This window comes from Clytia hemisphaerica, unplaced genomic scaffold, assembly GCF_902728285.1.
Source record: "Clytia hemisphaerica strain Z4C2 unplaced genomic scaffold, Clytia hemisphaerica genome assembly, whole genome shotgun sequence".
Taxonomy (NCBI): Eukaryota; Metazoa; Cnidaria; class Hydrozoa; order Leptothecata; family Clytiidae; genus Clytia; species Clytia hemisphaerica.
Genome location: NW_027104548.1, coordinates 787,342 through 814,214, shown reverse-complemented (window position 1 = coordinate 814,214; position 26,873 = coordinate 787,342). Strand labels below are relative to the sequence as shown.

At 34.8% G+C, this 26,873-nt stretch overlaps 2 protein-coding genes across 3 annotated transcripts; both read right to left on the bottom strand.

The window, feature by feature from the left end:
• Positions 1-338: 338 nt before the first annotated feature.
• LOC136822799 (uro-adherence factor A-like) lies at positions 339-15,243 on the bottom strand. 2 transcript variants are annotated; one of them, XM_067079104.1, is made up of 3 exons: positions 14,964-15,243; positions 4,813-4,906; positions 339-2,459 (listed from the first exon to the last, which is right to left on the bottom strand). In XM_067079104.1, the coding sequence occupies exons 1-3, from the start codon at positions 14,996-14,998 to the stop codon at positions 429-431; spliced, it is 2,160 nt and encodes a 719-aa protein (XP_066935205.1). In that variant the 5' UTR covers positions 14,999-15,243; the 3' UTR covers positions 339-428. The 2 variants fall into 2 exon arrangements, with proteins under 2 accessions (XP_066935205.1, XP_066935204.1); XM_067079103.1 differs by lacking the exon at positions 14,964-15,243 and adding an exon at positions 9,285-9,667.
• A 949-nt stretch (positions 15,244-16,192) lies between these two features.
• LOC136822804 (vacuolar protein sorting-associated protein 28 homolog) lies at positions 16,193-26,387 on the bottom strand. The gene is made up of 9 exons (XM_067079110.1): positions 26,153-26,387; positions 21,462-21,490; positions 21,171-21,208; positions 20,701-20,790; positions 20,265-20,304; positions 19,762-19,827; positions 19,434-19,535; positions 18,311-18,456; positions 16,193-17,051 (listed from the first exon to the last, which is right to left on the bottom strand). The coding sequence occupies exons 1-9, from the start codon at positions 26,178-26,180 to the stop codon at positions 16,931-16,933; spliced, it is 660 nt and encodes a 219-aa protein (XP_066935211.1). The 5' UTR covers positions 26,181-26,387; the 3' UTR covers positions 16,193-16,930.
• Between the last annotated feature and the right edge of the window lie 486 nt (positions 26,388-26,873).

Here is a 26,873-nt window from a genome sequence, read left to right as displayed (position 1 = left end):
CCATGTTTCGTTTGAAATCGGCTAAAAAATCGATAGTCTGTTAAATAGCTGATAAACTTTTCCAAGATGGTGAAAATATTTGACCTCACGCATGCGCATTTTCTTTTCTCAAAAACTAGAGTTGATCAAAAGTCAAAATTTGGCACACACATTGCAGGTTTAAGCAATTTCTATTTGTAAGGAGACGCGACTATTGATGTTTCGACAGAAATTGGTAATTTTCTAGTTTTTAGGCTGATTAGCCTGTATGATATCGTCTAAACCGATAATAGGCTAAACAACCGATAATCGGCTAATTTGAACATATATCCCTGACTGCGTTTGAAGTGAGGCTGAAGTTTTGTATTAAAAATGGTTATTCTAATTATTTCAACATTATAAATAAAAACTGCTTTAAGAAAAATATTGATTTCATTAAAAATATAGTATTATACAAAAGATTCGTAAATTGAGGTGCGAAGATTTTTGGCTTGTTTTTCAGTTTCTTTGGTCACCGGTAAAGGTGCTATGATATTTGCTTCAGGGTGTACATGGCGTGGAGAAATACGCATGGGCGCCATTTGTGGTGTATGTGGAGATACAGGGAGATCAGTTGGAGCCATACAACACGGTCCACAACAAGATTGAGAATAATACCTTCGAAATCGTTGAAACTCAAGATAGTCTAGATAGTCTGCGTACATACATTCTTCACAGTTACAACGGTCTAACGGCATGTGTACTTGTTGGAATTTTTCTAAATCAAAAACGCTTGGCGTCGGTGAAGGGGGTGGAATTGGTGATTCTTTCGAGAAATCTGGACTGCTCGCTTTCGGAGTAACAGAACCGTGAGCCGGAATACCGAGACATTGTTTTTGCATTATAGTAGGTGATTGTGTTGGCAATTGGTTTCGATTAAAGTTTGAATCGTACATGGTTCGATTTTCATGATTATATGAAATAGCTCCACTAAAAGTCTCACTTCTGTTCATTTTCGGTGTATAATTTTCAGAGTCTTGTTGGTGGCCACCTTCTTTCAAATTCAAATTATCCATCGATGTATATCGTCCAACATTTGAAAAATTATCTTCTTTAGATGGCATTTCAGGATTCGATCGAGTGCTTGCTCGAAACGAATTTCTACTAAATCGTGATTTCGGTGTTTTCTTTTCAAGTTGTGGTGAAACCGAATAAGAGCGTGTCCTTTTAAAAAATTTACCAAGAAAAGTTTTATGTTCTTTGTTATGTGGCTTGGATGAGAAATTTTCCAATGGGTCTTTTGATTGGTTCTCATCATCTTCATCACTTAGATCATCTTCATACTGAACGTCATCAACATAAAAATCTAAAGGCGCTGATTCTTCGTCTCTCAGTTTCTTTAGAAAATCAGTCGTAATGACTTCATATTTCTGATTAGAATCTTTTTCAACTTTCTCAAAGGAGAATTCTGACGACACATCTTTGGAGCTACGATTCGGACTCTGCTGTTTTGATTTATGAAAATGCGATTTGAATTTCTGAATGAGGCTGTTGCTTCTTTTACGAGAATGTGATTGTTTTTGACATTTATTCGTTTGTTGTTTTTGCTTTTGATATAACCTTAATTGCATATCTATATATTTCTCAGGATCGGTGGCTGAAATATTCTCGTTATCAGCTTTGATTGTAGAAGCTGTAGATGTCATTGATAATTGTGAGCCACCGCCAGGAGTATGTTTCAAATTTCTCAAGAGGGAATCAGTAAGAATATCATCATCAGATGAACTATAACTTTCAGATTCTGAAATATATTCTAATTCCGATGGTGAGATGATCGAACTGAGAGAAGTCATCGATGTCGTTGTTAAGATCGATACATTCGTTAAAGAGCTTCGATTCGTGATTTGAGACAATCGATTAAACGATTTAGTTGCTTCAGTCGATGTCTTTCGAAGTTGACTAGCCGTTCGACGCCGTAAAGGAACTTCTAAATGTGTTTGGTTTTCATTTTCCATTTCAGTGTTTCTAATCGATACACCGTGATCAAAAGTTCCACATCTCGATTGGTCAGTTCTCGATAACGAAAGTGAAACACCCGAATCAGTCCACGATCTTCGTTTACGATCTTTATCGTCTTTCTCGAACAAATTTTCTCGATAAATCTTCGATTCGTCTTTCATCAATCGGTGACTTTTCGATCTCTTTTTACGTTGTTCGTTTCGAGTTGATGTCCTTAACGAATCAAGATCTGTATCGGATAAATATTCGTCGATAACCACGCTGTTTCGTTTTGAATCGAGCACTTGTCGTGTTTTTAAGACGCGTTTTGTTGACAAATTATTTTGATGACGATGAATTGACGACATGTCGGATAAGTCGGATGAATAACCGTCGTTTACTACAAATAAGCGGCTTTCATCGGAGTCCGAAACATCTTCATGATCACCAGCCGCCGTCTTCTCATATTCAGATGTCAAGTTGTAAAACCGTTTTGTTCCAGGCTAAAAAAAATCAAAAACATAACAAAACCATTAAAATATCATTCTGGCTAATGTATATCAATTAATCTTCATTCAAAATTAATTAGGGGATTTTAAGAACTGTGTTTTGATGACTAAGCGCGTTAAGCCTTAACTTGTTACTTAATTGTAAAGTGACGTCACATGTTAAAGACTAAGATAACCTCGTCTTTATCAGATCTCATGAAATCGAGCCGTTTTTTTCTAAGAACAAATTTTGATAATGATGATTCACAGTTAATAGCTCGTCTCGACGAACAAAAGAAAAAACTGGGACATAAACTTGGTCCGTGAAACAGTTGAAAAAGGCCAATTTCATCGGACAAAGATAAAATAAGAGAGTGGATATTTTCTAAGAACACCAAAAACCTTTTCATCCTGCTGCAGTAAAATTGCTTGGTGTTTAATCATCAGCCTCTCTAAATAATTTGATATGCCATTTAGCATTATATTTCCAACGAAAATGCTCACGCAATATAAAATAGCAGAAAAACAAGTTTTGTTTATGGTGTACAGCCCTAGCATTGAACCCAATAAATGCTTCGAATCATACTTCTAAAAAGCACCCACCTTTCCCAAATCAATTGAATAGCGATGTAAAGCTTTCTCACAAAACGAGCTGTAAACCTTCTCGAAATCGAAAGTACTCATTGTTCTACGCAATATAAATTAAGCAACAAAAGTCTTAAAAACTTTGTTGCTACACAATCAACAACAAATATTTTCTCCAAAATGTCTGCACCGAGCTTAAATTTGTCTCTTTACAGTATAGAGCAATCCTTTTCCAATCTTTATAAATACACCATCTTGGTAAAAAGTCTTTACAAATTTTACAATACTCTTCAACATCAACAAAAACCAACTGCCTTTCCTCACCAGAGAAATAAATAAAAACTAAAACTTTCAAGAATTCAAAAAAAATGAAATATCTCTTTGTGTTGATATGATGACAGAGGAAAAGGAAAAGACAAGATGGCTGCCAAAAGATTGTACATAATAAAAAAATGAAGAGATGGGTTACCCACAAATTAACCCAATTACAAAATAGTACAAACCGGTAAGACGACTTAATTGCTTTTAATGTCATAAGATAAAATGAATTTATTGTAAGGATAATATATCTTATAAGAACATTTAAAGTAAACAAACATATGGGAAAATCCAGGAGATTCTTCTCAATCTTAAACAGGCTTTGTAAAAAGACAAATTCAAAATAAGCCATTAAACCCTTGAAAATTTTACTGGAACAGATGTTTGATGTTCTTTTTTGTCCTTGACAGAATTTGTGATGATAAGCACGCACTGCAAATTTGACGTGGTGTTTTAGCCAAAACAAATTAGTTGACATTGACCTTTAGATTGTGAAATCAGGGTCATTCGAAAATCAAGACACATTGTGAAAATTTTATGAGTAGGCGCCAAGTCAGTTTTGATTCCAAGGGTTCAAAAGGGTTAAGACATAAATCACCCATCTTGAAATAATTATTGATTTTGGAGGCTCAGTTAGGTATTCTTATAAAACAACAAGCTTTCATTAATCTATGATCACCCGGCTAGCTCACCGCCAAGCTTTAACGAGGTTAAGTTCTAGTCTACAAATCAATTGCAATACAAAAAAACCTGTTTGAAGCACAGCAGTACACTGACTGCGAGTCACTCAATAGAGCCGCCATTATGATGACGTCACGAAATAAACAAAACAAAAGGACAAACAAAAATGGACGCTACACAAGCTCACAGTTAACCCAGAGAGCTACTCCACATGATAGGGTTTTACGTAACTCAAACTGTTTATATACATGTTTCTTCAGTGAGCCTACTAAACTCATTTTAACGTCGTTTTAAATTCATACGTGTGCCATTTTAGCAGAATAATAGCCGGAGTTGGTAACATTTGTGTTAACTCAAGATATATGGATACACACCTGTCTCACAGCCCCGGTGGAATTTTTTCCTCAGTTGGGATAAAAACTCCTATTGAAATTCCAATGTGGATAGAAATTCTATTGTTCCAAGGTTAAAAAATCCAGTGCATAGGGATGGGTTTGGAGTATAATTTTTAAACATTGAATTTCAAATGGGGATGAAATCAAAGTCAATTTCCCAGTGGGGCTGAAATTTAAGGGTATTTTTTTCACCGGGGACGAAAGTTTTGCCAAATTTTCCAGTGGGGCTGGGGTCTCAGTGGGTCTGTGACACAGGGGTGTATAGATATAACTTGGAACAACACGATTTTCTTTATTCTCAACACCCCAAAATCAAATCCCAAGCCACACTTTGAGAAGGGGTAACAAAGTGAACAAGTTAATCCTTACAAATCCTTAGAACACCTTACCTGACGATCAATCATTTTTCTTCCGCTATCACGACAGGCGTTTATTTCTCCGTTATCCACTTGTGACTGTTGTTGTTGTGTATCGGATAATTTTCTGAAAATAGAAAAACGAAAAAGTTGAAAAAACTTTTTGCTGACATATTACGTCGTTTGATAAAAAAATTAAGAAAGTAAGGGGCTGTTTATTGACTGGGTCCGGAAATTTCTGAAAGGGTTCCTTCATTGAGAGTACATTCAAAATACAGTGGAGTTTCCATAACTTGAGCTGAAAATTCATTTGAATTGTGGAAATTTCGAATTACGGAGACTTCGATGTAAAAATAAATTAAGTGACAAAAAAAGAGACGTCCCAAGCAAGACGCCTCATTTCCCTTGTAAACTTTGTATGTCAATAGAAAGTTTGAGAAACCTCTGAATCCGCAGCCGTTAAGCGATTGACAAGATAATGAGTTATAAGAAATCCGGCTCATGTATCTTTCTCTTAATGATCTAACTGATCCAAATAATTACATTGCCTTCTTCATTAAGTATCTCATTAAACTTCATTAGATAAAGAAACTTCCAATTAGATTACTCTCGTCATGAATGAGAAATTGATTTGTACTATCCTCGCATACGTAGGGTTTTTCTACCGCCTCTAGAAAGCATGGGAACTAAACTGAACTTTCTACACTGATATCGTGACCGGCGGGGGTCGGTGCAGTGAGTTTACCAACTGAGGGTAAGTGCGGCGAAAAATCTGGCTTTTAGAATCGCACCCTTACAGTGCAGCAAAAAATCGCTGAAATTCATACCCTTACAGTACATTTTTCTCAAATTTTCAACTCTTTTAAAGCCGAAAAATCGGAATTTTCGGGCAAAAATTTGCAATTTTTCCTGGATTTGCTGAAATTGCCTCCATTGCAGTGCATTCATCAAAAGTCCACCCTTACAGTGCATTTCTGCTATCTAGTATTTCTTCGACTATCAATTTGTTGCCCCACCCGGTACTGTGGTTTCAAAGTAACATGGAAGAGCTAGTTTTCCGAACTTTCTTGCCGTCAGGGCTTTTTTATGATCACTAAAAAATCCATGTCATTCTTAAAGTGGCACCAGGACGTCTGAAATTTTCTTAGAGATTCTAATTATGATCTGAATGTAACAAATTTCAAACTCAAAATAAGTACATCCAACCGAAGCTCGCAAAAAAGCTCTTCATGGCTCCCATCAACGAATAAAAACCGCTTATTCCATAAAGTTCATAAAGTTCAAGGCAAGGCAAATGTAAAAAGACACAATATTCAAGACTTTGCAAACAACGTCAAGAGCTGGTACCTCATCCAGGCTCCAAATGACAAGAGGACCTCTTTAAACCAACCCTTTTGAGTCATTAAAAGCCCTTGAACAAATTCAAAAGTACAAATCCCAACAAAATCCTTAAGTTGACAAAAGAGACACATTGTCACCACACTAATTTACTATGAAAAACGTCATTCGCACATGGAGGGAAAAGATAGCAAATGAAAACATAAACATGAAAGCTAGACTTTATCAAAAACAATAAAAAACCGTTAGACCTAAATATCGAAAATAAGGGGGTCAGGGAGTCAAAGAATCCTCTTTAGAACCCTTCAGAACTCCACCGACGCCTCTTAGTGAAACGGAAACTGGGAGCGAGTTTTGTTTCTTAAGTATGTGGGCTCAACAAACACTTGATAAGTAAACGTAAGATGAGATTTTAACCAGTTAACCACAGCACGTACTAATTAAATAAACCCTAAAACTTTCCCAATTACTGACTAGAAAGTATGATAAAAGTATAAGGACTAACTCCAAAGATCATTTAACCGCTGAAAGCTCTATAATCTGATTGAAAACAAGGGATTTGAGCAGATTCGGCTCCTCTGTATCAGTAGTAGTCTAACAAGGATATAGGAAGACAAAAAATCTTTAGAAATGTAGTATACATCAGTAAGAAAAGAAAATCTTAAACGTGCTAATAATATCTGAATGATGATGTTGCTACTGAGAGATCAAGATCTTAAAATCAAGAACAAAACTCTGTCGGATTCCTAAGTAGCTTTCGAAATCACAGTGCGTCAAAACACAGACCAACCACCATGCTGACGAGACTTTCAAGATAAACGATCGCTCAAAAATGTTTTTCAAAACTAAAAGAAAGTCTTTGCTTTGTAACTTTGTTTGAAATTTTTATCGTTTTTAAAGGGAAGGGAAACAGTGATTTTTAAAAGGACTTTATTCCGTTTAAGCCTGTTTACGTTGCCTCAAGTGGGTGGTCAAAGGAGGGAAAATCAAAACAAAACTTTTGGAACAGTTTCAAAACTCTTTTTGAAACTATAAATTCTACGTGATTAGCGCATTTTTACAGTACGCTAGACTGGACTCCAGAGCTCGAACTAATATTACAAGAATTTGCTTAGAAGTATTTTGCTTTCTCTTAAAGGGTCCGAGACAGAGAGTGAACTACTGGTTGGCGAATAAAATTCACAAAATGATCCAAAAAAACTCCCTGTTGCGATTAAATGTTTTTTGTCTTTTTTTTTCTCTGGACGATTTTTGGCCAACTTTTCTAGGGTTTCACTAGGACTTTATAACTTATGTAACCAACAATCTTCACAAAAATCCATAAAATTCATTCGACGCCATATTGATATCCTGTAAGTCTGTTTACAACTCAATTTAGCAAGGAGTTGTTAATTTACAATGATTTACACCATTTACAGAAGTTAGAACCAACAAAATCAAACCAAGACGAACCAACTAAATAGATAACCGAATTCACAGCAAAACCTTTGGTGTCCTCATGTTCAGATTTTTACAAACGGAAATTTATGTAATTGACCTTATATGTTTTGAATACCGCTTTCAAAGGGATGCCAAAAATAAATTACAAGTTTGTTGTGAAAGTCTTAACATGGTAATCTTAAATTTGATACCTAGATTCTTAATGTATTCATTTATAAAGTTGTTTTTCCGGACTAAAATAACGTTATGTCCTATAAATACAACAACACCTTTTAATAAAAGTTTATCCCATTGAAAGATGAGCTTTCTAGACTATCCTGGAGGCATCTTCTGTAAAATCTTAGATTAAGAGACACTCAGAAGCGTTACACTCAATTAAAAAGGTGAGGTTCAAATCTTAGCACTGGTATAACTACCAACTTAAGACTTTTATTAAAACCATTAGCCGAAAAAATGCCGACTTAGAAAAATACTCTCAAAGATAGAGTGAAAGAAAAATACTTTTAACCGCTTGGGTAACTGTGATAGGGGTGTATTCGACAGAGAAAACCAAAAATAGAAAGACTTATTGCCAAGTTGTAATTACATTCAACCTTGTTTTGCCCAAAACAAACACTTGATAAACATAAATGTGCCGCTACCCTCAATGCACTTGTAAATCAAATTGAGATGAGAGTAGCCACGTGTCATTTTGCACCTTATCTTGACACTGTTTTGGTTCTGGTTACAAGTATTGTTTTTGAATAAGAGTGATATCGTTTGCTTATTCAGCAATTTTGATTAAACTAAAAGCTTTTTCATATTGAATTAACACAGGCGTGGAACAAGATAGGTCAGAAGGTGGAAAAGAAAAACAATTTTTTGCTTATTCAGCACAATATATCAATAGGAGACACCGTCCTGATATAAAACACGTGCCTGATATGAAACAGGAACAGTTATTTAAAGTAACACCTATAAATGATATAACTGCTTGTGTTTTTGCTGAACAACTTTCGAATATTCTTGAGCACCACTCTCAAGCTTCGATGATATACATACTTAATAGATAGAAAGTTAATTCCACTGATAAAATGAAAAACTCAAAAAGGTAAACAACTTGTAGCAAAATATATTTAGAAGTGATAAGGATGGTATTCTTGGCGTCTGAGAAAAATTGATTATTGTTTGCAAGGAAGAAATTGCAAGCTCTGAAGGCTAGAAAACCTTAATTATTTATGTCAGTCAATTGGAACAAGGAAGTGTAGTTAACTCGAAATCAATTGATAGGAATTAATACAGTCACCAATCAGCTGTCACATAAGACGAGGATTGAACTCGAGTTCCAGTTGAATTTCTATCTTTGTCTGGTGTGCATGTTGGTAGATAGATCATCAGAGACCCCCTCCCTAGCAGATGCCCTGATCGCTAATCAGGCTATCAAGTCATCAAACCAAAAACATAATTTTATTAATCACTTTTCACGCTTTTTGAAATCAAAGATCGCGCCCATCACGATAAAAAGGCCAAATCACGCCTTGAGTTATGGAGTAATGTTGTTGTAAGGCGTTATCTTAAAGGACGAAAAAACGAGTCTACGAGCGGAGACATTCCAGTTAAAGAGGTTCGAGTTAAAAAGACTCTACTGTATAGTAACTCCAGGACTTTGTTATAACTCTAGACTTTAATCTTGACAGAGATCTTGAGTTCAATATCTTTTCATACATGCAGCTTTTGCTACTACATACCTCATAACAATCAACGCAAATGTAGTAGCTTTTGTTTTGCTTTTCATTTTCTCGAAGTCTGGTAATCAATAAGTTTTCGTTTTTTTAAATCCAATTAGAAACCATCTAATTCTTATCATAACCATCAAAATAAATCCTCATAAAAAATACCAAAAGTATCACATCGAGTTCTCTCATAAATGCTACTGCATCATAATAATTAGGAAAAAATTATTTTGTTTTCCGTCAAATTCACTAGAGGAATACTCTCAAATAAAATGCTATCTCAATTTGAATCCGGCATAAAAAAACATCAAAAGCAAGCAGCAGTAACAGTGTACCCTAACCAATTGAAAGTATTGAGAAATGCCTTCTACATACCGATGCGCTATTTGTGTTTTTTAATCATTACAGAAAAAAATAAAATAAGAGAAAATGATAAAGAAAGAAAATAGGAAATAAGGAAAAAAAATTAAATTTGTATTTTCTCATTGGAAAAAGAACAATTATCTATAATCAGTATAAAGTTAAGTAATAGCTTAATAATAGGCAACTGCTAAGGATAGGATGCAGAGAGGTTCAATATAATCTATTTTTCTGCATTGACGCATGAACGGAAAAGAGACCAGCACGAAGCCCTCTTACCCTTCACATCCTTCCCATACAATATGGTAGAGAAGTTTATGTCATTTCACAGTGGTACTGTATGATCATTGATCCCTAACTCAAAGATGTATTGAGAGAGAACTCTTATCTACACTTCCTCTTAAAAAAGTCTCATATGAAGGGCCATACAATGCCCTACAATCGCAAAGTACAGCCCTGTATCACATAAGTGTGTGTACTTGACATTTTTCCATCTGTTCACCGGTTCACTGGGAGACAGGGGTGTATAGAGAAGGAGAAGCTGCAATCTAGCACCCCTGTGTCACACACCCACTGAAGCCCAGCCCCACTGGAACATTTGGCAAAAATTTCGTCCCCTGTAGGAAAATACCCTGAAATTTCAGCCCCCACTGGGAAATTGACTTTGATTTCATCTCCATTGGAAATTTAATGTTTAAAAATTGCACTCCAAAACTATCCCCACTGGATTTTTTAGCCTTGGAACAATAGAATTTCTAACCCTGGGATTTCAATAGGAGTTTCTATCCCCACTGAGGACAAAAAGTTCCACCGGGGCTGTGAGACAGGGGTGTAATCTAGTTTTATTTTATTCCCACACCTATAAACCTCAAAAGGTCAACTTTTCATGATTAGTAACTAATAGACATTATATACTTATCAAGATGTTGTGTACCGTGATGGTTTTGTTGGCAAGTTTGAAAAGAACTGGTGACAACTGATAACAATGCAGTGTTGATTATGAACAAAAAAATAATGTGAAAGATTTAATTCGGGATAAGACATTTTTTAGGAATAATTTCAATTTCTTCAACAAAATTAAAAAAAAAATTAAAACTAAATCACAGAGTACACTACTAAACAGAATATAACCCATTGTTATACGGATATTCCAGCCAACAGAACCAAACAAACCACCGAATCCAGACTAGACTGATGAAGTCAGTAGAATTTTCTCACAGTCATTGCAAGCCAGCAAGGTTTATCAAGAAATGATAAGAAGTAAATTAACAAGACTATAGATAAAAACCATGCATGCACTTGTTTTTCACGACAGAGTGAATGAATGGACGAGAAAAAATGACAAAAAGATGAGACGAGGTCATCACATCACATAATGATTTACACATTTTGTATTTTAAAATGTTTCATCATAACTTTTGGATATAATCACACCTTAAAATGATTAAATGTTCAAAGCTCTAAAATGAGAAATTTTAAGAAGTTAAAAATATATGTCACTTTAAGTTTCGCTAATAGCGAAAAAATTTAGAACTATGAGATATTTACATGTTTTTAAAAAAAAGAACAAACTATATAAGAACGCAAGGCTGTGATGGCTAAATTATTAAAAGCTAAGATGATTCTAATATGGCAGAAATGAAAGTGAATTCAAAAAGGGGAAAAAAGCCCAAGGATATCAATTTGCGATATCATGCAAAATGTAACATATTTGTAACATAGAAGAACTAATTAGGGAAATGGTCGACAATTCTTTTTCAAGAGATGATTATTAAAATTTGCTAAACCAAATTATTCAAAGCCTACTAGTATAACATTCTTCAAGTTCGATAAATTCATCATGTATTTGTAAAATGTTTTAAGACATTACTAATAAAATTTATGACTAATGTTATGATCAATTTTGTAATGAGACAGATTGTTATGAGTTTTCTCTTCCGCTTAACTGTCTGAAGACCATCCTTTTTTAAAAATTTCGCAAAGGGAGGGGATACTTTCTCTCGCGTACCATACTCAGAATAATAATAATGATAACAGTACCCAAATTACCCTTCTCGTGACATAGATAGACTAAGGCGAAGGTACGTTCTCTTACAAAGTGAATAGCAGCACCGAGTCGATCCCCGACATTTTTCTGAATTTCGCCCTACGATTGGACCGATGCTCAAATGAGAATTGATAGTAATATTAACCAAGACCGATCGAGTCAAAATTGATGTAAAAGCCCAGTAAAGATTTGAAAAAACAACATTACATACACATCACTCCTCTGAATGAGGTTCCACAACAATTTCAACATATTACCATAAAACAGCACAGTACCCGAACCTTCCAATAACGAAAAACTGTTTACCGTTTCCACGTTTAAGGTAACAACGTCTCAATGTCAATATCAATACAATACTCAAATTCTCGAGTCAAGAAGATGATATTCCATCAAATAAATGCTAACTATATTGACATTCCAATCCAATAAAACGAGCAAATTAGTCTCCAAGGCCTGAGTACTAGTACACAGCTTTTTTAGATTTGAAGCAATCCACTCTATGGTTTATCTTACTGAAGAAAGTTTTTCCAATTCTTTTTCCGTATAAGGGAAAATAAGAGTCTCCGCCTTTGGTCAAATACGATATACAATATCCGATTCGATATTTGGACAAAATAAAACAACTTTCGAATACGAAGCGCGGTCAACCATAAACGAGCGCTTAAAAGACCAACTGAAATCTTATAAAAGTGAATTAAGTGATTTTCTTGAGGTCTTTTTATGTAAAGAAAAATATTTTTGGAATTTTCACATGAAAATTCCAGGATTAAATGTATTGAAGTCAAAACAGATTTATCGATAAGATTGATCGTTTGTTCTCTATCTCTTCACAATCTTATTGAAAAGTCAAGATAGATTTATGGAATTTGCAGACTCATCTTAAGCATCTTGAGAAACTCCAAAAGTTTGACGTCACTAACATCGCAATAGGTCTATAAGTGACCTAGATCACTTTAAAAAAGGCCAGTAAACTGGAAAATAACTTTCCAAGGTTTCAATAGTCCTCTAGGCTTTATGAGGCTATTTTGCACAGGGTTGGTTACTCCGTGCTTCTCATAAGGCCCAAAAGTATACTCTACGCTGTCGTTGTATTCCTATTCCATTACCAAGACTTGAAAAACATATTGCATTGTTGACATTTTTTTTCATTCATTTCATTCATTCGAGTATTACGATTTAATCAAATCAGAAACAGAAACTCGAACCTGCTTTAAAGGTGCTAACTTATACGTCATTAAGATAAAGACCTTATCACTGCATTTGATAATAAAAATGGTCTGTAGGCCTCGCTCATGGATGAGTATTTTCCCTGAAGGAAGACCATTTTGTTACCATAGTAACAAAGAAAGCATACCTCGATTTCCATACACACCGAATCATGAAATATCCAAGAAAAACTTTGAAAACCATAACTACCCATTCGTCAAAATCACAAGAAACATTGTCTGATAATAAGGAAGGCTCCATTTTATATTAGAGTATACTACCATGTATGAAAGTTTGATAAGCACCAAAATAACAATGATGAGATTGGCAAATAATCTGTATTGCCAAAAAACGTCCATATAAGAAAGATTACCCTCGTATTTGAAAGACGTTTAAGAAGAACGACTGACTACAGTAAAACAAAACAGTTTCAAATAAGACTCTCATCAAAAGAGGGGTTGACTATGTTTGCATATTAAAACAGTATGGGGTTATCCAGATGTATAATCCAAACTCACTATCTAGAACTCATTCTCCTTGAACTATTATAAATGCATCCAAATCCTCTCAGGTGATTTTTATATGATAATTGTAGAAGTCACAGTTGCGGTTAGCAAAGGAACCCTCTTATAATTAAAATCGAAGCTCAATGTCAGTATCTTTCAAAATGCATACTCAGGACACCAAATGTTGGTATTGCAGAGATCCAGGTCAACAACGTCAAAAGAGGTTCTGAAAGAAAGGACATTCAAAAGTATTCCGCAATCAAAGACCAAGTGTGTAAACTTTCAGTCGAATTTTTCCAACAGTTTAGTACAGTGACAGTGAATCCAATATGCTAAGAAACAGGATTTCTAAATTAAGTTTTCTTTCAAACAGGATTCAGAAACACCATAGCTTGACATAACCTTCTGGCGATCACTGGTGATGAAAACTTCAAATAAGTTCACAGGGTATTTATGGCCTATCGCAAAATTACTAAAAGGCGATAGTAATCCAAAATCTCTCGTATCTGTCTCACTAAGTCAAATATTGGAAGTGCATCATCAACTTTTAAGAATTCCGATAGAGAAAATGTTTGAGCTTAACATTCCTCGCAAACAAAGTAAAGATGAATGAGAAAGAACACTAGACGGATAGTCTCTCCGCAACATTTTCCTTGATCACAAAATTAAACAATTATTTTTTTCGAGTAAGCATTTCAATGTTACTTTTGACTCATGTAATCTGGTATTAAAATGACCAAAATCTACTTTGAAAGATACCGAAATTCTTCTGGACTTTGATTCACAAGATCGCAAGAGAAAGTTTCATAGGGAAATTTTTCCCTCGATGGAAAGAGATTCCGATGATGAAAAACCAATTTGAGAAATTATTTGTTTCCTATGAGCAGAAGTGACACGTGGCATATAGGGCCTGAACATTTTTGGAGGCTAATTTCAAGAGGAGCGCAGCGATTTAACAATAAAGGTAGAAAGATCAGCTGCATTTAGAAAAAGGGTTTTGCTGATAAGGACCCTATAACAAGATCATTAGCCAAACAAGGTACATCCATCATCATGGTTTGAATCAAAACGTTCAGTCAAAAACTCGTCAGAAGATGGAGCTACCATAAACCAACTCTTTAACCACCAATGCGAATATTTTTCTGGAATACACGCTTTTTTTATAAGAATAGTGTACTTTGGATGAGGATCAAGTATTCTTAAGAAATTGCCACAATTGAGGGTGAAATGTTCTTAACCTATTCTTACTTTTTTTAGACTTGACTACAAAAATGAAATTGATCAATTTGAGAGTTTGGGACTTTTGAATTTACATTTTTTGGCAATGTACGAGTTTCGTACTGCTTACGGACAAAACCGTTCAAGATTAAGCCCTACGAAAAAGCAGGTAACAACAGGTAACAGCAGAAATAAATCCCAAAATAAATCAAAACTAAATGACAAAATCAACCATTGTTTGGAAATCTCCAGTTTGGAAAATAAATTCGGTGGTCTTACTTATTACCTATTAGCATGAAATAATAAAAAGATATCTGACTACCCCTATATCAGTTGAAAAAGTAAAATTGTTCCTACCTGTCTTCGTCGATGCAGAAAGCTCCATCCAACATGCTTCTCAAGTGCTTCCCTATTTCCAACTAAATACCATCATCCATCAAATATGTACTTTAAAGAGGTATTATAAACATAAAATACCGCCGCCAACGACCAAGGATAGTACCCATACGTATAATAAAGGTGTTATGAAAAAAAAATCTATATACATAATGATTAATAGGAATTATATACTACAACAAAATATTATAATGCGTATTGTCGCCTACTTTATAGTTTTGTCGTGGATGTAAAAAATTTTAGACTGTGGCTACGTCATTTGGTATTGTTATGTAAACAAGATCTCTCGAATAGAGGGAAGTGAACAGCTTGTAAGAACGTTATGCTATCTCGCTTGTCTGATTCTTAAAAACTCACGATGGACTTGACCAATTTAAAAGGCTAAATTTAGTATTTTACACATAAATTCTAATAAGGGTCTTCAATAAAGAATTGGAATAAAGTTACAAAATTTATTTCATAAGTTCAAATCTCAAAGGTTCGATTTTGTGAAAATGTAAAGCAAATTCATAATTCGCAGACCATTTATTTAATCATTTCAGAAATGGATAATTGTATAGTGCTTATTCAACACGAGAAATTTATTTTCGTTAATCCGCTAGTTTCCATAAAAAAGTTTTGAAAGTCTACCATGAGCTTCACTTCCGAGATTAAAAACGATGACCAAGCATTTTCCTCCGAGTACAGAAAGCTAAGGCATATCTAAGAAAATCATAATCAAACTAATAAAAGTTTAAAAAGTTTATGCTAAAGAATAATTTTATTTAAGCATCACAACTAAATTTTAAAAATCTAAAATCCGTGCTCGCAATAATGAATAAACGGCACTTAATCCAACGGCTAGTTACTATTGGTAACGGTATAAACGATGAGCCGTTTTAAACAAAAGGTTACATCCCATAGGAGGTACTGAAAAAGTAAAGATTCACTTTTTTGTTAAGTTTGATGTAAATACTTTCGTAAAATAAGAAACTTCGAGTCAACATGGAGTGGGCATAACAACTGAGTTTTGTCCTGACTGCTTTTCTTGGTTTGCCTCGTCAAAAATTGGCTACATTAAAGAGGGTCGGTCATTACATTACGTAATCTTTAAATAATAGAAATTGAAAACAAGCAAGCAAAGTCGCACCATTCAGACCTTCAATTGAATACCAAAGGTTATCTGTAACAAAATAATCAATTCCGATTCCTTTCGAAGGTTCAGAGTAGTAAGATTTGGTTGTTTGAAATACAAATTAACTAAAAAATCAACATAAAATTAATGCATAAATACAATTCTACAAAAACTAAGGAAAGACGGATTTCCTCTCTCTCTATAGACCTTTTCATAAAATTACGTTACGAACATCACTTGCCTCGTTTTGAAATTATTGCCATAGTGATTAACTCCCGGCGGATATTATTATAACTATTTCCTATTCATAAAAAAGTCATTTAATGTCTCAAGAGACATAATCACCATGGTAATTGTTTGAATACGAGGCAAGTGATGTTCGTGACGTAATTTATGAAAAGGTCTATCTAGTCAACGTTTGAAATCATATTCTTTGTACGGTGAAATTATTTCCATTACATCAACCAGGAATACCAGAAAAACATTCCCTAAAGGCCGGGTCATATAATTGTGAATAAAGGTTCAGTTTAGTTAATTTTGAACCTTACTCCATCAAGATATCATCCCAACTTTGTCAAGTAATTCCAATTAATAATATTTGAATACTTAAATGATACTAAAAACCTCAAATACATTTCTGACATCGATGAAATGTTGAAGGGATATTATCGATCTTCTTTGGCATCAATATTCTCACCACCTCCACTATTCTTAAAGTGTTCCATTGTTCTTAATAGAAATTTGCTATTTTTAAATAGTAGTTGACTGGGCACGGTAGCAGAATTTACAATTTTCATAAATTCTTTCACTTTTTCTAAGTGTGCTGTAACAACCTGTTAAAAGCGTAATATGATTGTTCGATGTCAAAAATCATTTGTCTGACTTGTTCCTCGTCTAGCTCATCGTGAGCTCTCATTTCACTTAATGTATCCAACCTAAGAGAAGAAAAAGGATCAGGTTTTCAGTCTATGAGTGCTTAATACGGCATGGTGCAGAAGTAGGATACGAAGAAGTTAGCGTAGAGCGTAGGTTAATGTGAATTAGAATAATAGAGATAGATATTGAGAGTCTATTGGGTGGGCTTTAAAGGATCACTTAGTCGCCCCTTTATTAAGATAATTACCAAAACATCCCAAAAAAAATATTATTGATTTAATCAGGCGGGAATCAGCATAGTGCGGGGTGTTTGGGTTATCGGGTCTTATACTAAATCTCAATTTATTGGAACAGAGAGTTATGACTATAACATCTCTCTAATTAAAACCAGGTGAGCTAGCATAATTTAGCTGATTTTCATACCCTTTTCAGGTCAAGTATGAATTTTGAAATCATTTAACCTCTAAATTGGATCAACAAAGTTTTAAAGAGTATTACGCTCGTGGACTTCCAAATCTGCTCATCAAAAGTCGAAGTTCACAAACTTAAAGCTTATCTAAATATGTTTAATACTTTTAATGCTTGATGTCTTTACTAATGATCTAAAAACTAACCCAAGCAAGTTCGAAAATCCTTAAGTTGACTTTAGGATTAACAAGAATTAAGACTAACGAGATGATTACCCACTTTGTAAGACGTCTCTAATAAGATTTGAATTATCTGTTTTAATTCTTTGAGTAATTGGCGACAACAGTTATATTATAGCATCCCACAGGCAGCGGGACCTTCAGAAAATGGAGACTGAAAATTGGATATATTTTAGATTATCCAATTTTGTGAGTAGAGTTTTAACACCAAGCGACGATAAATACCGAGCTATTTTATTTAGAGCAAGTTTTCTAATGCTTATTATGTTTGCAAATTTTTGCAATGAATTTCAGCTTTTACAACGTGATAGTGATTTACTCGAGTATTTACAAGAAAAACGAAAAAACTTTAAATCGTAGTCACAGTGAAATCTTTCAATTTGCATACTTTCTTTGATCAGTTTTGCATGCTCTTTCAAATGCTAAAATCAAAATTGAATAATCTTTTCAGAAACATTCTCCTTTCTTCTGCTGCATGATTGCGGCGCGTTCTGGATGGGAAATATATGGCTTCACTTTTCTTGCCAGGGAAAGGTTAGAGATTCTACTCTAGCGCTTCGGACTTTAAACTTAATGGTGTAGACGTCCTTTAAAACTTACTCATCTCCTCCTCTCAAACAACAATTTCTGAAAAGTATAATAATGAAGCAAACATTAAGAGAGTAACTTACCATTTTTGTACAGCAACTTTTCCTTCAAAGTCATCAGATAACATACTTAAACGATCCATTGTCAATTTCAAATCTTCTAAATCAGGATGGATTTCATCTTTTGCTCGTATCTGAAGTCGTAATCTATCCATGATCGTGATGAATCTCTGGCAAGAACAAAAAGGAACAGATATATACTATTAGTTAATTATTGCACACTTGTAACATTGTGATTTAGATTACTTACTGAAAGGGTCAATATCACCAAAAATCAATCAGTCAATCAATCAATCATGCAATTTTTGGAACTTGTCCGAAATGATAAAAGTCTGAGACAGAAACGTAACCGTACTATTCGACAACCTTAATAGCCCTCGCATCTGAATTGACTCTGAGTATACACCTATCGAACCGTAAAAGCGCGGTCAGCGTTTGAGGCGACTGGTAGTGAATTTATAAGGAAAACTCTTTCTACGCGCACGGCATTTATAGACAAACCGAGTAAATTCCCGCTAAAACTCCATGCCATATGACAGACATTTTCCTAAAGTCTCTGAAGTGGAGTGCAAACTATTTGTAGCATTCGAATAGTTCTACTAAATTGACTTTACTCTACATGGGATCATCCCCCCAGGAAGATGGGGGGGGGGGATCAGATTTTGGTGCCAGGGGGGAAGTGAAATTTTCAAGCTTGATGGGGGGAGAAAGGCGAATAGGGGGTATATTCAGTCCTCTGCCTAGTGGGGGGAGTAATAGGATAAATACAGACCTTCCTGGTGTGTTTGGGCATTCAGGCTTATGAGCCTGTCATTCTAGGGATTCTGAGAGTCTTTTTTTTGCTATAGTAGCTTGCGAATTGAGGCGAGTCTGGATCATCACTTCGCAACCCTTATACAACCCTTATACGGCTAGGGGGATTTCCCAATTGGGGGGAGCACGAATTTTAAAGACAGGTGGGGGGGAGGTCAGATGGGGGATTTTAGCTCTTATTAGGGGGGACCAAAAAGCTGGAGGACGCCATGCTCTATCACTTCAATGCAAGAGTATCTTACGATTTTCACTTTGTACATTCAACCAGTCTCTTCAAAAGCTGACCGCGCCACTAAGGGTTGATATAAAAAGGAAATATCGTTAGCACACATACCTCAACAATGTTAGCGATAGATTTGCTTGTATTTCCGGCATCATCTTTGATAGTGATTGGTCGATCTTCTCGTATCCTCTCCAATGCTGCTGGACAGTCAAGCTTTACAAACAATATTGAAAAAAAATTATTTTCTAACTCAGTACTGGAGAGAGACTACCTGATAACTGTGGTGTTACCCTTTCAATAGGATCTGGTGTTAATGAGATGTCCATCAATATCCATGTAATAAGATTTTTCTTCAATGGAAAGGGTTCCTACCGGAGTGGAGATAAGGAATTGCTTACCAAAAAAAGAATTAGAGAAAATAATTATCAAAAAGTCGTACCCTGTAAATTTTTGTAAATGCTTCCACAGTAGGAAAGTCTGCACTTTGTACTTGTTTGAAAGCAGCCTAGAAGAACAAAACAAATTATCATTCATTATTAGTTTTTCCAATGTAATAAGCTGATTTCATTCGTAATTGAGCGACATTCTTTTAGGCTGTTGTGAGAAGGGGTGTGGCTCTTAAATATTAATATTGTTTACACTGACTTTGGTGAATCTGAAAGGAATATCAAAATTATGTTGAAACTTTCATACCTTTTTTAGCTAAACATAATAACCAAAAAGGTACAGCAGTGTAAATCTTTTTCTGCGGTCTCAAGGTTAAACGTCAATTTTTGGACTCCAATGTTGTACCCACCCGGTATATACCAGGACGGTTTTCTGTCAACAGACAGAAAAATTCAAGGAGTCAACTGCTCATTACAAATTTTAATTTTGAAGTTGACATTGGTTGAAGTTGGCACAACACAATCCCATGACTGTATTTAAAATAAGTCAAATTACCTTGTACTGCACAAGAAGTTTGCTACAAGCTGCTGTGTACCTACATGAAGAAAAAACATAAATAAGTCAAAATGCCCAAGGACTACGACAGCGAATGGGGACAGCTGGCCTTGGTCTGACCGAAAATTTACCAAGTAAAATTTAAAACAAATTGCAAATTATTGATTTCGGTAATCCTGGTAATAATATCACCAAAGACAAATATATTTTTATAAAACATACTTGCTTAAGATTTCAATATGAGAAGGAATTTTAACAATGAATTATCTCAACTGGAAGTGTCTTTGTCGTGGAGACGAATCTACAACCCTTTTTTTCAAAGGCAGATACTCTAGCCTCCACTAACTCTCCACTGACTGAGCTCACCAGCCCAAAAAAGTACAAAATACTGGAATTTGTGTGTGGTTATATAATACACCATGGTATGTCAACTTACTCTTTGGGATGAATAGCATCTTTAATGTATGCTTTTTCTAAATGTTGTAATGTATTTATTACAGCAAACAATTCTGCCATATTATCAAACCTACGAAAAATAGAAGAAAAAAAACATTTAATAAAAGCGATTCTTTTTTCACGAGCTTATAAAAAAACATTTTGTTGATTCAATATGATTCTGTCAGACCCACTCTCTTCCGATTGTTGTATTTTTGTTATTTTTGTTGACATCAGCAGAGATCAGTGGTGTTAATCTATGACTATTCTTTTTGTCATTATTGTTAAAAAAATATAATTGTAATGTTATGTTGTTACGTTAAATTCATGGCGTTCTAAATCTAAATTGCAAAAATTTTTACAATCTTTCTTATGCATTGTTTGAAATGGCTTCGATCTCCTTTCATACTAAGCTTATATTCTTTTCGAATGTGGAAAGTTTCTTCAGAAGTAAAAAAAAAAAATCCTCACTTTTCTCGTTCTCTTGCATTGGAATATAATTTGACTTCCTAAAATAAAAAAGAAAAATCTGAGTAAAGAATTTTAATACTTAGATTCTATTGTTGCAAAGCAAAATTTATTATAAAAGTCAAATGACCAGGAACTGTCTAATGCATGTTTTGACTATGTTTTCTTAGACTTATGTGTAGGACAAGGACCAGGCTGATCAAGATTATTTTATGTTTCATTGAGTCAAATTGTTAGCCTCCTAAAATATACTGAAAACAATAAACTCAAAATGAGATAGAATTCCAAACTAACCTGAAGAAGTTCAGGACGCATTTGTTGAGCTGAAAAAAAGAAGAAAGCGTTTAACAGCAATTGAATCTTTTTTACTTTAGGATTATGAAAAGGAAATTTTATCAATCGATCAAAAAAATGTCCAATCAGGATTCAGGGTTGCTTTAGCTTGAAAATTATGATTTGACAAGGAGCAATTTACGCAAGATAATGTCTTGTATCTGACAGGTATTCCAAAGGCCTCATTATGTGAGCCTAGTTTGAATCTTTTAAAAATTGCAGTTATTTTATCTATAGGAAAAATTGAGCAAATAACCTGGGTGGGAAAAAGTCATCGTCAGCCCCCCTGCTAGTTGGGGGGGGGGGTTACACCCTCAAAAAAAGCCAAAAAAGGGTGGGGGTTAAAGATGTTTCAAATATTTGGGTCTATATTAAGTTCAAATATTAAAGGTCTCCTTTACTTGGGGGAAGCTGAAATCTTATTACTTAACGTGGGGGCTGAATACTTAATCTTAATGGTTGGCTTCAATTACTCAAATTTAATCTCACGAAGATGAAAATTTTTCGCCTGTGGCACAATGTTTTTATATATTAAATTAACAAAATGTTTTATCTTAACCTTCGAACTGCAACACAATTTACATTGAATAACCCTTTTTTGTGGAACAATTGGTCGAGCGTCGAAAGCCCAGGGGGCTACCAAAAATGTAATGAATCTTTTGGGGACTTAAAACTCAGGGGGGACCTAATTTTTGCCTGGGACCTAAACCCAGGCTGACGCTTTATCTATTTCATACCAGCTTGGAACGTGAATAATTTTCCTGCCCAGGTGATTTTATTCTTGCAAGGTCATTGCATATCATTATCCCTTTATTTTCATTTCTGGAACTTTTGCAAAAAAAAAAGAAGAAAAATAGAAAAGTTTTATTTTGCACTGCTTTAATTCATATACTGAATTTGATAGATCTTCTATGTATGTGGCGTTTTTTTGCAAACTTATAAGAGTTAGGGCTATACTAAAAAAATTTCTGTACTTTTCATTTTTACAAACATTGATTTAGGCGAGACCAATTTTAATTTGTTGTTCTACGGGCCCGACCGACCCTATTTTTGGTAAGATCAAAAAAAATAATAATATTGAATTTCCAATACAATATATTTTACACACTACTTATTTGTAAGAATGAAATTTGAATAAAGCTGAAAATTAATTCAAGAAATTGAAAAATTTAGAAAATCAAGCATTCCATACGCTAAGATTTTATTATGATCTTCATCGAAGATAAAAAAAGTAAATTTTTAAACCAGATATCTTTTGGAAAACATTTAGGTACTTTACCAACCCTGATTAATGAAAAATTTATTTTTATTTTACCGACCGACAGACCCATATTTTGCAAACGATCTGCCCATATAACAACAAATTAAATTGGTCTCGCATTATTACAGAGAAATGGAACAAAAGTAATAACGGCAACTGTCATTACTTGACAATTAAACAAAAGAATCAAATGCAAACATTCAAACAACTTCTCCATAGAAAATTATCTGCCAGAACTATGCTATTATGACATTTTGTTTAAAAGAACAACATGCACGGTTGAGAACTCCACCTCTGCCACTGAACAACAAACAAACTATCTCAAATTTTAACAGGAATCAAATTAATTAATGTGATTTGTGTGCTGCGTTTTTTAAATGTACAAAGCAAAAAAAATCAAAAATTCTGCTAAATCATGATGTAAAATTTCGTGGATTTGGCAGATCATTCAAGGGAACGACACATTGTATATTTATGAAATGCTGATCTAGCATTGGCACAAACATCCATACGGAGGAGTATTTAGGAGTGCTGGATCATAACAAAAACCAAAAGTGACTTTATTCCAAAAAAAGTGAATATAATTTACTATAATGTTCAACAACAACACAAAATACTTACATAAAACTGAAAGAAAAAAAGAATGCCTTTTTCTTTTGAATGAAATTGAGTGTTTCTATTTTTAAATGAAGACATTCTATTGTGAATTTATTCGAAAACTTCTGCAATCTTTTTGTTTACATTTTGTCTTCATTCACTTTCCTTTACTGTTGAAAACATAACAAAGTTTTAGCTATACTCTTAAACCGCGTATAACTGTCGGTTAAAGCCAATCAGCTTTCGGGCTGACATCAGCATGTATTTCAGAGTATACCATGGAGGTGCCACCAAATCGAACCCCTACTATAAGTATAGCGCTATAGCCTTTAAGTCAATTTTTTATTAAAAACCGTTTTAAAAAGAAACTTCTAGTTTGTACAACTTGTGATATAGCTGGTCGTTTGGGAGAGCGCGACAGACTTTTGAATAACTTTAATTACTCCAGCAGAAATTTTTTAAAAAGCTGTTTGGGAGAATGCTAGCCTGGATATTCAGACTCAAAATCTCAGAAAATAAAACTCTAAAACCTCAACATACAAAATTTCTAAAATTTTAGAGTCTGGTGCAAATAAAAAAGTCTGGTACAGTTTGAATGACACAGACTGTTGGCGGACCCTTATTGACTGTGTTTGAAAACTTTTGAAACCCAGGTCTCTTTATAAACAAGCTCATAAAACTTTTAAAACTTTCAAAACTACCAAAAGCAACAGCAAAATATCAGCCACATTTACAAAAACTCCCAGACATTAGCCATTTTGTTTAGAAAGGAATCTGTGTTTTCATTTTCATTTGTTTATCTTTTTTGCAATGGCAGCTTTTTCTATAAATTATGCGTGCGCACAGGTGCGCATAGAAAAATATTGAAAACCCCACAAAAATTCTGCAAAGTAACTGGGCTCGAATCAACCAACCAGATGCACTCACATATACAGGGACAACATCCCTGCACACGTAAACCAGAGACAAGATCTTAGAAAAACTAAATGGTGAAATAATTTACGGTTTGGCTAGGAGAATGCGACTCTTTTGAATAACAAAACGATCCTGTCGACACACCGGGTAGTCCAGTGTTTTGTCGGGTACCAAAAAGTATCTCTCAGCCACATCGAATAACCTTTTGTCCGGTGTTAGTCCAGTATTAATTTCTCAAACTTCTGGACACCAGACATGTGTGTTTCAAAAATAATGCGCAGTGGATGCACCGGACTACCGGACTTAAGTCCTGCAATCGAACAACTTCGAACAAAAATCGCAATCAAACCAATCAAACGTAATCATCGAACGCAATCGAATAATTAAATAATCCAATCTCAATCGAAGGGCTGATTCCTGGGTAATATTCGATTGTGTTTGCAGGGCCGGCGAATCAATTTTGAAAGTGGAGGGGCCAAATAGTAAGTATCTGAGGAGGCGCCACCATGGCCACCAATTTTTTTTTTCTTAGCAAAAAAGTGGGGGGGGGCATGGCCCCCCGGCCCCTCCCGTTTCGCCGCCCCCGGTTTGATTGCGTTTGAGTAAGGTTAGATTGGTTCGATTGATAGTTGAACTATGTTCAATTGTCATTTGCATTCGAATAATCTTCGATTTTATTCGATTAGGATTATGTTTGATGAGTTTGATTAAATGAGCTTTGATCACTTTGTTAGGGCTTTTTAGCGGGCGGCCGAGTGCTTAAGTACCGTACCAAATCGCATAAAATCTAATATAATTGAATTAATCGAACGTAATCGAATACATAATCGAACGTAATCGAAGCAATATCGAACAGCAAATCCTGGGTAATATTCGATTGCGATTCGATTGCGTTCGACAATCGAATTGCAACTATTGAATAGTGTCGGCCCCCCTGAATTCAGGGGGGGAATGGGTTTTGAGGTCAAAAGGACGTATAGGGGGGAAAAAATTTTTTTTGAAGCCAGGGGGGGGAAACAAGGGGGTGGATGGAAAATTTTCATTCTAGGCATGGGGGGGAACTCACTAAAATCAATTCAAAATTGAAAAACATCTGGTTTTATGAGATGATATAGCATAATGCTTAGTTTTATTAATATTATGGTTTAAAAACAACCATCCTTTCCATTTATTCTTGAATTAGAACTACCTTAGGGAAAACAATAAGCGTTAAGTTCATCAAATACAAATTACAGCTTTTTAATTTTATGCTTGAGGGGGGGGGCAGAAAAATTTTTGGAAGCAGGGTGGGGAAAAATGAGGGGGGGGGGGGGTGGAAAATTTTCATTCTATGCATGGGGGGGGGGGAAGAGACCCTGAAGGACACTATGTATTCGATTGCGTTCAATACACCATTTAACAGTGTCGACTGCGCACGCGTATGAACAATTTTCCATTGTTTTGATTTTGAGTCTTTTTTCTGTGTTTTNCAACCACGGGAAACTTCACTCTCCCCCATAAAAAATGGTAGGTAAACATCCAGTTCTCATAAGAAAACCCAGCAGAGAAATGGTAGGTAAAGAACTCCTTTTAATCATAACTTCTTTTCCTCAATATAAATTTTTGTGAAATTTTCAGGAGAGATAGATACATAAAATTGTCATTAATATCATGTTCAAATATCTAAAACATTCTCTTTGGGCTATTCCAGAAAATTTTTGTTACCCCCCGTCGGACGACGTGGTCGTTTGATTCGCCGTTCGCTTCATTCGATTGACATCGTCTGGAATTAACTACACCTTTTTTTTTAAACAATCAATCAAATTTAATGTAAAAAAGAAAAGAAATATCAAGAAAAATTTTAACAAGGACGAAAATAAAAAACATTGATGACTAATACCTGGTTGCTGTTGGAAGTGTCCATACATCTTGAAGAGCTTGATTAACCCTAAATTTGTCAGAGAAAAGACTTTTTTTGATGGTTTTCGCTGCCAAAAATTGATTTATTTATGTTTCAAATCTACCATTTTGGATTACCTAATGTTTGTTAAACGCCGTAAATATGATAGGCGGCCGCACGCCCCACGCGCCGGGCGGTCATAACTTGCAACCATTTTGTTCCTATCATTCGATCCACTGACCTTTATATAATAAGGTTATAAAAGGTCAGTGATTCGATCACACGTGGTGGTTCATTGGTTAAAGCAGGTTACCAGTTACACTCCCATCCCACAAAGACATATGTACATGACATATACATAACAACATAATATATATTCAGCATATAAGAAAAATATTAAAGGCAATACGAGCCAGTACATTTGTAAGGTTTCTAAAACACTCCATGTCAGGGTAAGCAGTTCAATTTGATTTTTATACTTTTCCCTTGGTTCCTTCCTTTCTTTCTACTGTACTGTCTGATGACGACAGCGATAGCAGAGTGCTGCCAGACATGATTTCTAACCTCTGTTCAACAAGTTTTCACTACACTTATACATTCAACATACCTGATTGTAAAGGATTCTTCTTTGCGGCTCATTTTATTACTTACAATCAGATTCTATATTTTCTCTCGCAATCAACCAAAACAACAATACACCTTTCCTGTAATTTGTAAAACT